We start from the raw sequence: 12,162 nt of genomic DNA, 5'->3' as shown, positions 1-12,162 counted from the left end.
ATATCATTATTTGAATTTATAACAAATTATGTCCATGTTCTTGTATTTTTCAAATGCAGTAAACCGGTCACATGTTTTTTTGAAAAAATTAATAAAGTAACCTAGCATTTAATTAATAAATACATATTGCTACTTTCCGAATTTATGAAAAGATTTATTTATGAAAAGATACTGTATAAAGAAAGGTACCATGAATATATGATTAGCATTTATAGTGTAGTATCTTAAAAGATACCATGTTAAAAGATATTGACTATAATCTGGCATCTGGTTCCAGCAAATACTAATTAGTATATTATTCTTTCCTTAATTAGCTTTATAATTGACTTCATCCACTTAATCTTGTGTTCTAAATTGGACCATTTTTTGAAAACAACTCTTGTAACTGAAATTAAGATATTTTAATTGATTTGTGGAATCATTTGGAATATAATCATGGGATTATGGTAATTTTGCTAGTAAAAATGAACGGCCAAGACTAATATCGATTTTCATTGGATAGTCGAGATTTAATTTCGATTTTTATTGGCCCATGTGGTCTTATTTTTACTAGTTTGTAATGCCTCTGCCTTAATGCAAGTTATAACACAAAACTACAAAAGTCTTTCCAGAAGGGTACTTACAAAAACCTCCATTATAGCAATATTTTATACATACACAGACTTATAAATGGGATGTTTATGTTAGTGGCATTTTCATTTTAATACTGCAAGGAGGAAAGAGAGAAAAGGAAAGTAAAAGAGAGAGAGAGATTGAGAGAGATGGAGAGAGATGAGTAAAATAGTATATGATTGGTTGTAAATGTTGGGTTGAAGCCATTCACTCTGCTCTGGCCATCACCATCATTGTCAATATGTACCTCTTCACTTACTAAAAGTCCTTATCTGTCTCTGCACATACAATCCTTCTTTGATCTCCTTTCAATTCTTTATTCATTTTTATTTTCTGGGGTTTTGGAATTCTTGAAAAAGATTGAAACTTTAGTGCTAAAGTTTTAATCTTTTTGCTTTGCCATCTTGTTTTTCTGCAAGATTTTCATCTGGGCCTTTGTGTTTTTGGATTCTAAACATGACTGTTGAGGAAACAAGAGCAAGTTCTGGAAATGATTTTGATGATTTTCCAAAGGGTATGCGTGTTCTTGCTGTTGATGATGACCCTACTTGTTTGAAGTTGTTAGAAGGTCTTCTCCGGAAATGCCAGTATCATGGTTAGATTCATTGTTCTTTCGGTTTGATTGCTCTTCCTATATGTACATAAATATATGTTTATCATTAGAAGTTCTAAGATCTTGAAATTGGTTTGAATTTAATGATGTGTTTTGTGATTTTATCTTAAGCTTATGACCTGATCTAGTAATTCTTACCAATTAGTCATTTTGATTGAATTTTGGTCATTGAGTTTCAAGTACTTGATGTGATTTCTTGTTAAATGCTAAAAACGTGTCCTTTATAGTCTTTATGATTCCAGAAAAGTTGTTATCTTGATATAGTACAAGCGTGGACATAATTAGTGTTGACTAATCTTGAAAGGGCTTTGTGATTATTCAACACAATTATTACCTTACAGTTTGTGGATGTGTTTATCATATATTTCAGTTAGCAGGGTACTACTCTTTATGTTATTACATGATCAGTTATGCATCAAAAGTTTTTTAAAGCTTTATAAGATTGGAATCACAAGGCTTCAAGTAATTGTGAATCAAAAACTTTTTTAAGCTTTATAAGATTTGTTGTCACTTTGATTTCATTCAGTAGAGCACGACATGGTTTTGCTGACACACATTTTTAATTTTATTCCCATAATTATGGCTTTTGTTCTCTCTATCTAGTTATTGCTTAAAAGGTTAGCTTATTATTGTTTCTGCTATTGCAGTTACACTTGCAAATCAGGCAAGAACAGCCTTAAATATGCTGAGAGAAAACAGAGACAGATTTGACCTGATTATTAGTGATGTGCATATGCCGGACATGGACGGTTTTAAGCTACTGGAGCTTGTTGGACTTGAAATGGACCTTCCTGTCATCAGTAAGCGAGCATTTCTTATCTCTCGTACATAGGTTTTTCTTTTATTGGTCTGAATTGTCCGAAACATTGTATGGATTCTATAAATTATATAAAGTAGGTATTTTGTTGTTTTTACCAATAGTTTTTTGGTTATGGATGATTTTTTCTCTCATTAAAAATTTCTTGACACGTGAATCTGCCTCAGTGTTGTCCGCCAACAGTGACCCCAAACTTGTGATGAAGGGGATTACTCATGGTGCCTGTGACTATCTTGTAAAACCTGTTCGAGTTGAGGAACTCAGGAACATATGGCAACATGTGGTCCGGAAGAAGGTTGACCCTAAGCCACGAGACAAATCAAACTCATCTTATGACAGAGATCAGCAGGGAAGCGAAGGCGGACAAGGACCTGCAGTGACTGGTAACGTGGACCAGGATGGAAAAATGAGTAGGAAACGAAAGGATGAGGAAGAAGACGATGAAGAGAATGACCAGGACGAGGTCGATCCATCAGCACAGAAGAAACCTCGGGTAGTGTGGTCTATAGAGCTTCATCGGAAATTTGTGGCAGCTGTTAATCAGCTAGGCCTTGAAAGTAAGTCCCTAGTGCCAAAGGATTAAGTATCTTCTGCCACGAATATGGACCTATTCATTAATGCTCAATCATTGTCCTGTTAATACAGAAGCTGTTCCGAAAAGAATTCTTGATCTTATGAATGTTGATGGGCTCACAAGGGAAAATGTTGCTAGCCATCTTCAGGTGCAACCTAGCCTCCTTACGCTATTGATATAAGCATAAGATTAACAGTAGTTACGTAACGGACATTCTTAGATAGTTGACCATGTATATATAGTATATTTATATCATATGAATAACAGTAAGGGTCATTATGGTTAGATTCAAAGGTTAATATTTTACTTGGTACTTCATTAGCTTCCTTTCTGATTCTTTTCAACAACATGAGGGTGCAATAAGGTACATGTATTCTCCTTGGAGTTCATTAGGTAGCTAACCTTGAAACTATCGCCACCTTGACCACATTACTGTTGGTGATCCAAAAGAGTAAAAGTTACAAACTTGAAGTGCTTGTTAGATAAATATCTTTAGGGCAATGTCTTAATTGCACTATAGTTTTACTTATGATTCCTTATGATATACTATCAGAAGCATAAAGAAAAAAAGTGGCATCTTGAGATTATTCTATTAATGACTTAGGTTTGCTACATAAAAATAGTTGACAAACTTAAAGAAGCTTTTAAAGAAATAAGTGCTTAATAAATTTATCTATAAATCTTTAATCCGGAGTTTATTTAGTCAAAAGATAAACCATTTTGCAAGCCCCTCCCCGCCTTTTAGAGTAGCGTGAGCCCTACTTAAGTGACCAATTATTTTACGTACAAGTTCATAAAATTACGAAATTAGTACTACTTTGTGACTTGTGTTGTTTGTTATTGTTTGCCGTGCACCTTAAATTACTTTGGACTGTGTTACAGAAATACCGGCTGTACCTAAAAAGGATAAGTTCAGCAGCATCCCAGCAAGCTAACATGGTTGCTGCACTAGGTGGTAAGGATGCCTCCTATCTGCGCATGGGATCTCTTGATGGGTTTGGAGATTATCGAACATTGGCTGGATCAGGAAGGCTTCCAAGCACTGGGTTGCCCTCTTATGCTCCCTCTGGATTGCTCGGAAGATTGAATAGTCCTGCTGGAGTGAGCCTCCGTGGCCTTACTTCTCCTACTAGTATCCAGCCAAACCATGCACAAAGCCTGAGCAACCCTGTTTTTGGGAAATTTCAGACAATTGGTTCACAAGGCCACCAAAATCCAAACTTTTTTCAAGGAATTCCATCGTCCTTGGAGCTTGATCAGTTCCAGCAGACCAAGTCTATTTCTCAGGTTGGAGACTTTAGTGCCATTGACAGCCACAGAAGTTTTTCTGCTGCTACTAATACCTTTGCGGACACAAGAGCTGGAGTAAATTGCTCAAGCAACTTACTAGGTACTGGTCCAAGCAACTCTTTACTCCTACAAGGGAACACACAGCAAATACAGAATGGTCTAGGATTTGTTAATCATTCCTCTGTCAACATTCCTTCTTTGACCTCAGAATCTTTTAATGTTGGTACCAGTGGTTCATCTAATATCATGGATGACGGTAGAGGTCATGATTGGCCCTTTCAGGTATCAAAGTTTTCGCCAAACCCTTTACCATTAAATGAACCCTTCAATACTACTCAGATGCCTCCTAATAACATGATATACAATAGTTCGTCTCCAAGCACCCATATTCAGAACTCCCCAATGCATTTTCCCTCTAATTCTACAATATCTGCACCTATTGAAGATTCAAGAGGAGAATGCCAAGGTGGCTTGGTTGGTAATTTTGTTCAGAATGTAAACCAAGTGCCAAATCAAAGATTCAGGCAACATAAACAAGATTACACAAACAACTCAAATAATGCTTTCAGCGCTTTGAGCACCCTTTCTACTTCTAATGGTGGCACGACTCCCTTTACCCAAATAGTGGACCAAAATAATGTGGGACACAATCGAAGGATGAATGGAAGTGTTTCTAGTATCATGCAGCATGGTGAAACTGACAGATCACCTATGAACATGAAAATGAGGTCCACTGAAGGCTACCTTTTGGATCAAACAAAATCTCATGGTGGTTTGGTTCCTAATAATTATGATTCATTGGATGATATAATGAATGCTGTAATGAAACGGGTACATACTTTTTAACCTTTTATTCTTTTATGCCTTTAAATATGCTACATGATACATACTTAGGATGTCATGATTTATAGAAAGCATGTGGATATGGATTTTAACCTATAGAATCGCTTGAAATCTGGCGGTACAGTCTGCAAAAAAAAATTGTTCCTGTGACTTTTATCATTCGATCTATCAAAGGTTATTATGCGTGACTCAGCCAAAATGTATCATGCTTATTGATTCGCTGAGCTGAATGTATACTTACTACAGAGAAATATTTAAAAACTCTAAAGACTGTGAAGTTTTGTCCTTTGTGCCTCTGTTGTAAATATGCTGTGCCCATCTCGTAAAGCTTATCAAGATTCTACATCAAGTAATCAAATTTGAATCTTGGCACACTTGTAGCCAAGATTACCATGGGTATATATATAAAGTTGAGAACATCTTTTTTATTAGTTAAGTACAAACTTGTAACTTCATACACTATAAACCTGGTTGATAGTTCTTTTGAAAATAAGCTTTGACCAACTATTCAAACTTTAAATTGTAATAGTCACCTGTGTAAGATTAGCTCATTTCATGTTTTGGGTATAGTGTAACAGTTTTGAAAGTTTGAATTAATATGTTCAATTAGGATTATGTTTCTAATATTTTCTGTAGCACTCTTTCTAATCATTAGTGGGATTTGTACGCGGTCATAAAGTTCAAATCTTTTCTCTGGTAACCAACTGGATATGTTAGAGATGTTTTGGATCACCTCCTTGGTACCAAAAAAAAAAAAAAATTCCTTGACAGCCTTTGAAAGCATTTGTTAAACTTGCAAAGAATAATAATCCGGTTTCAGTAGAAGTGACCATGGTTTTCGGTGTTTTGGACTACTGTCATTATCTAGTTGTATGCGAATGCAGTATCTCATAACGTGATTCCTCTTAAGCACATATAGCTGTTATGTATTGCACGCGTGCAAAATGCATTTATCATCTCCTCTTATGTTCAGCACTCCTTTCTTGGTCTGCCACAATATAATATATGTTTGCTTACAGACTTATGTAAAAATTTATGTGAGATGCAGGAGCAAGACGGGACAATGTTGATGGAGGGAGAATTTGGACTTGATGCTTACTCATTCGGATCATGTATATGATTAATGACATTTAGTTTCTGAGCTTTTTAGAGCATAGAATTTCCCTTCAGGAGTTTGTATCTTTATGTAGGTTCTTCGTCTCTTTTCAGCTAGTATCTGTAGTTCTCTAAATATTACTGGGAGGTTTAATTTATGATCACAGTCGCAAGAAGTACTGGTTTTGGTTTATTTATTTTCGGAAGATACTCTTATTTTTCACAGTGCTTAAATTTACATTCTTTAACTTTAACCTGTGTAGAGGCCAGAGCCCCATATGGTTGCAAAACACTGCCAGTTTTTGGGACTCTGGCTAAATATAGCCCTCTTATTTCAGCTTTAACATTTCACAGTGCTTAAACGTCCTTTCTGCGAAATATATATAGAGGACCATCTAGGTATTGATTGAACACATTACAGTAACTATGCAGGTACACTATCAAATTTAAAGCAGTTATGCATGTAATTGACAAGAGTTTGAATCTTGCAAGTATGTTTCGTAATTCATGTTTATATTCTTTTACATTCCCGTAAGAATCTCCCGATCTTGGATAATTTGCAACTTAAAATGGTTTGCGATAAAATTATTAAAATTATATATGTATACCGGTGACATGATCTTTATTATACAGACGAGACAGTTACATATAAAGTACAAGATGATGACGAAATAGAGGATTATGAGTACAAGCAAAAGATGTAAAACAACAATATCACACAAGCAAAGTTAACTTCATTGATGAAAATTTATTGGAAATATAGTACTTTTCGTAGTTTACATTGTGGCCGCACTGGTACATCAGTTCAAATTACAAATCAAATATGAAGTGTCAGAGTATGCATAAAAGGGTGTTGCTGAGAAAGAGCTTGTAATCTATGGTTAAACACAAACAAGTATGAAAAAAAGAGACCACTTCTTATAAAATGAAAGCTGCCTATGAAACTAGAAAGCAAAGAGAAGACATTCACCGTTTTCTTTTTCTGTTAATACACAGAGGTTTCGAGAACAAGCAGTTCGAGAAAATAAAAGTTTAGATCTGCGGTCCCATGTCTCCCTCACGATATAATGTCAGAAAAACGGATACGATTATTCATAGACATAGCAAGGAGAGTGAAGTTAGTCAAGTTCAATAAGATGTGCTCTTCTTTCGGCAGCTTTCCTCCTTACAAAGATTCCCCACCTCAGAGCAGCTTTTAACTTGAGCCATCCTACAACAGCCTTCCCTGAACTCCGACCACGTTCTTGCTCACACACTTTATTCACTTGATGCTGTTCATAAGGAATGTTGTAACAGTACGATGTGTCATCAGAATGGCCAAAAGCAGACCCCATACCAAAGTTTTTTAGTAGTTTTTGCATGTCATCACTCTCCAACATTTCAGAACTCCTCAGGCGGATATCTTCAGAGAAAAAGTCTCCGAACCCCTGTCCTTCACGTGCAGCTGACCAATCATTTGAGATAAAAGATCCACCAACTGCGGATACTCCAGCTGATCCATAGTCTAAGTTACCTGATAGATGAGCTTGTTGAGTACTTATACTTACCCCCTCCACTGAATCAGAACTTGTAAATGGAAATTCAATCAACTGATGAATTATTTGATTGTTAATTTTGTTATGATGTTGGGGGACTGGTTCAGAAGGAATATATTGCTGCCTGCTCTGTGTACTTGGATAATAGTGATTGGTGATAAGGTTCTGATCAGCAGCAGGTGCAATCAGAGCTTGTGTTCCTTTCTTACTAATAGACAAATCGTTTAGGACTTTGCCATCATATTCTACAACTTGATTCCAATTCTCATATGCTCCTTTCACCAGAGCATCCACTAACATCTGTAGATAAGAATTACAACTTTTCAGTGTACTGTAAAGTTATACAATTTTAAATTTTTGAAAGAAAAAACTTACATATAAATTTCCCTGAAATGCCCAAGTATTAACTAAATGAAGCTAAGGTAATTTCAAATTTTAGAAAGAAAAAACTTACATATAACTCTCCTGAAATGCTTAAAAATTAACTAAATGAAGATAAGGTATGCATCCAATTTAGATATTTTTCTATGGAAAAAGAAAGAAAATGGAACTGCAATAGACCATTTGTAGTTTTATACTTCAATTGTTCTATTGACCTGCGTTTTGGATTATGGTGCCACTTCTTCACGGTATAGCTGCATAAAATTCTTACATGTAAAACAAGTCGAATGCTTGATCTGATAACATCACTACATTTTCAGCAATTTTGGATCTTTTTCAAATTCTGTCATACACTCATACTACACATGCAAAATTAAGTAATACTAGTGCTTCAAAGTAAAATAAGTGTAAGCGTTAAAAAAAGAATCTGTGACCTTTTGATTGTGATTGAGCGATTCTAGAGGGAGGAACTGCCCATCTGTAATTAGTCCTCTAAGCTCATAAATGTGGTTGAAGACCACACCAGCACTATGAACTCCATCTGCATAATAGATGTAAAGTTTCCCACCTAAAATACATGTCTTGGCATGTTCCACTGTGTTATCCCACATTCTATTTGACATACCACTCCCAAGAATCTACGGTGAAAATATCACATAAAAAAGAATATCATGAGGGCAGTCTTTATGAAATCAGGTAAAGTATAGGCGGAGAAGATTAGGCAGACAACAAAAACAAGCAGAAATATGTGGAAAGGCGGAGAAGATTTACATTTCTTAATCTCTGTGGATCTCTAACAAGAATACGAAGGAAATCTTCTACCGTTATAATTTCAGACTTCATCAACTTCTTATGCAGTGCCCCATCCTTTGCTATTCTATCCAATCTCCAAACTTCATCATGCAAAGCAGGCGGGTAGTGCTTCTTGTATACTGAAAAATTATGGGAAACAACACGACATCATCTATGTCAATTGCCAACTATGAAATTTCAGCCAATTCTATGGTTCTCTAATCAGAAGAGTAGAATTGGACTAATATATTACAGTAATTTAACCATAAAGGACATCTCATTCCATTCTGTAGAGAAAAACTTACATTCTCCCCTGTGATCTTTAACAGCAAAAGCCTCTGTTTTAGCTTCTCGAATTCTGACCCCATCCCAGTATCCAGGAGCTACCTTGACACCAAGCCTGAACTTTCTGCTCCTTATCCAACTCGAATTGTCAGTGAAAGTAAGCTCTCCAAGAGTTCCGACCCCTTCCTTTAAAATTACTTGTAGTTCCCCAGTTAAAAGTGGCCTTTTCCCCTCCCGCTCTTTGACCTCATGGCTTTCAAAATGTTCCTCTGTCCACAATTCATCAGCTTCCTCATTAAAGTCTCCTTCAAGCACCACGACATTCAGCTTGGCTGCTGATTCTGGTCCAGTTTGCACAACTCTACCCGTGCTCCCATCTAACAAGACAATATGAATAGCTGCACCTTGTTCTCCCTCTACTTTCCCGCCTGTGAATAGATGAGGTGGCATCCTGGTCCTGCAGTGAAGTTGATAGTTCTTTCCCTCTGGACCTTTAATACTTGGGGGCAACGAGCTGTTGCTGCTATAATACAACTTTTTAAGTAGCTTGCCATAATCAAAATTGAATTGAACATGCAGTAGAAAATTTATAAATCTAGATGATTAGGAATCGATATTATGAAGATTAAAACTGTGATCCTGTTTCCCATGGTTACAAATTTTGTGTTATCTTTGCACACTTATGAGACAAGAACGCTGCTGTGACATGGTCAATTGTAAGGGCAGATGAAAAAGAGTGGAATGTAAAATTAACAGACACATTACTTGTAAAAACTTCAGGAAATTAAACCTACTAACAAAATGTCTGGAAAAGATAATGTATATGGACTACATATACAAGGAGGAACTATATCCACTTTTAAGTTATCATATCCATGCCACGTGAAATATTAAGGCCGTTTTGTCATGAAGCCACCCAGTTCAACACTCACTCTCAAGAATTTATAACAAGTTTCACTGAAAGGAATATATCTTATGTTAAAAGCAGGTTTTTTGTAAGTAAGTATGTTACACAGATTCATGATATACCAGTGCCATAGTCTATAGTCCAGCAGTTCAGAGAAATTAGAGATTTTCCTTACAATTCATCATGAAGCCATTCAGTTCAACACTCACTATCAGGAATTTATAACAAGTTCCACTGAATGACAATTTCAAGAATATATCTTATGGTAAACGCGAGTTTTTTGTAAGTATGTTACACAGATCCATGATATACCAGTGCCACATTATATAGGCATATATCCAAATGTAAAAATTCAGGCCAATAGTTATTAAAAAAATAAAGTAGGTAGATAAAAGATATTACCTTTCAATTGCATTGGCGTGGCCCAATTTCGTCAAAGCTCGCTCAATTTCTTCACTGACCTGATTTGCAATAGCGAGATCAAGTGTTAGAAGAATGCAGGCCTCACTACATGCTGATAAATTATTTGTCATGTTCCCAGTCTACCATTAATATAATTGCCCCATTATCTTAATAAAAGTAATTCAATACAGGATTATAGGGTTACAAAAGTATAATTATACCCGGACATGGCCATATCAATGTAATTCATTAAGATCAATCACAAGACTCAACCATTATCCATGTTTCAATGATCATAACAATTATGTATTCACACTGAACACGAGACAATCCTCCATTTTTTATGATGGACACAAATTATAGTTATATAGTGCTTGTATCAGATTTTAATTTAAATACGGAAAAATTCCCATCAATTTCAATTACGAACACAGAGAATTACTAAACTCTCTAGTACAAAAAAGGGAAGACTAATTCTATAACTCACGATTCTGCGGAAAAGGGGCTCCAGGGATGAGCAAAGTCTTTGCAAGCTATCAACCTTCAGAGACTCTACAATCACACTGTGGAAACAAAGAAACGAGTAAATATTTATTAGACCAAAAACCCTTAATGCTCATCATATCACTTTAAGTACTCAAATCATTCGAGATCAGATCAAACGATATAGAAGTTTTACTTCAAGTCGATTCGCCTTAGGAGGTAATTGCAGATGCAAATGCTAGGGTGTGGAATCCTACCTTAGGCTTTAAAATAAAACAATCAAACACATAGTATTTATAGAACTTATACATATTTTACTAATGATAACAGCGAAGAAATTCATTGAGACCGAATGTAGACCTGCAAATTTGCAATTCAATCTTTTATAACGCGTAACTCACCAACTACATAAATCATCTAAGAAAGTACAATATTTTACCAAGCCGCTTCCAAATCTTGTGCGTTGTGCCCCGTAATTATATGCCTTACCAACTACAGGACATAAATATTAACTACCTAACAGCTACATCCTAGCTGAACTAAACCTTATCAATGCATTATACTCAAATTGGTGTTTGCAGCATTTACTTTCTGATTTGCATCTTCTAATATGAGTCAAGTAAATCTTGGATTCATACCACACAGTGACACACACACTAAAATCAAAATTGTGACTTTGCTGGCATATATAATACAGTATTCTAAAATCACTAAAGATTGGACTCAGGGCAAGTAACATTTACAAAATATATAAACATTAACAGACACAATAAAAACATACACAACTAACAATCAATATTAACAGCTATATTGCAGAAAACAAAAGCATTAGACATAATAAACAGTACATATACACAGAATAAAAAACAAACCTTGCTAAACCAGGTAACTTGGGCCTTTTTGAGTGATGCAAAGTATCATCTTGATCCTCTCCAGCATCTTCAAAACCCCTCTTGTCCACTTTCCTATTACTTCTTGAACTTTCCATCTTTAGAAAGACTTAACACAATGTCCTAAAACTAGTTTTAATATGTCTGAAAATTAGAAACAGCAAAAATTAATGAAAATAAAGACCAAGAAATTTCAAACAAAATACATAATTTGTTGTTATATATGAAATGGGTCACCTCAAATTTTTTAAGAAAAACAAAAAACAAGACTAATAATCTGAAACTTCCAGGTAAAGAAGATCTGTAGGTTTATATGGGCCATTTAGATCTGTTGACAAATATTTTATTCATAATGATGTTTATATTACAGGCTGTATTGGTTGTTACAATTAATTGCAAATTCATTTCATTTAAAGCTGAAACCGCGTTATTATAGGCAGCATTTGTTGATTATTTATTTATATGATTATATTCATTAAGACAAGGCTGCATATGCTAGTAGTATTTGACTAGTATATAATTTATGTATTTTATAATGGAGTTGTGTTGTGTAGTAAAGAAAGAGTCAACTTGTGAAGACAATAACCACCCTACCCATTTGCTCTATTTATTGAATTTCATTTTTTTATTCTACTTGCAAATG

The 12,162-nt window shown here is 35.2% G+C and overlaps 2 protein-coding genes across 4 annotated transcripts; one reads left to right on the top strand and one right to left on the bottom strand.

Annotated features, from left to right (window-relative positions):
- Positions 1 to 611: 611 nt before the first annotated feature.
- On the top strand, positions 612 to 6,037 carry LOC141706918 (two-component response regulator ORR22-like). Its single transcript, XM_074509805.1, has 7 exons — positions 612 to 855; positions 1,032 to 1,207; positions 1,873 to 2,025; positions 2,210 to 2,599; positions 2,688 to 2,764; positions 3,499 to 4,737; positions 5,798 to 6,037. Exons 1-7 carry the CDS (start codon positions 788 to 790, stop codon positions 5,867 to 5,869), a joined length of 2,175 nt encoding a protein of 724 aa, XP_074365906.1. The 5' UTR covers positions 612 to 787; the 3' UTR covers positions 5,870 to 6,037.
- Positions 6,038 to 6,556: 519 nt separating this feature from the next.
- On the bottom strand, positions 6,557 to 11,903 carry LOC141706919 (calmodulin-binding protein 60 E-like). 3 transcript variants are annotated; one of them, XM_074509806.1, is made up of 8 exons: positions 11,757 to 11,903; positions 11,502 to 11,663; positions 10,634 to 10,709; positions 10,147 to 10,205; positions 8,858 to 9,360; positions 8,532 to 8,692; positions 8,195 to 8,398; positions 6,557 to 7,679 (listed from the first exon to the last, which is right to left on the bottom strand). In XM_074509806.1, the coding sequence occupies exons 2-8, from the start codon at positions 11,615 to 11,617 to the stop codon at positions 6,963 to 6,965; spliced, it is 1,836 nt and encodes a 611-aa protein (XP_074365907.1). In that variant the 5' UTR covers positions 11,618 to 11,663; positions 11,757 to 11,903; the 3' UTR covers positions 6,557 to 6,962. The 3 variants fall into 3 exon arrangements, with proteins under 3 accessions (XP_074365907.1, XP_074365908.1, XP_074365909.1); XM_074509807.1 differs by having other exon boundaries at positions 8,858 to 9,357; XM_074509808.1 differs by having other exon boundaries at positions 8,858 to 9,351.
- Between the last annotated feature and the right edge of the window lie 259 nt (positions 11,904 to 12,162).

This window comes from Apium graveolens, chromosome 2 (genome assembly GCF_009905375.1).
Source record: "Apium graveolens cultivar Ventura chromosome 2, ASM990537v1, whole genome shotgun sequence".
NCBI lineage: Eukaryota > Viridiplantae > Streptophyta > Magnoliopsida > Apiales > Apiaceae > Apium > Apium graveolens.
This window is presented reverse-complemented; position numbering and strand designations above follow the sequence as displayed.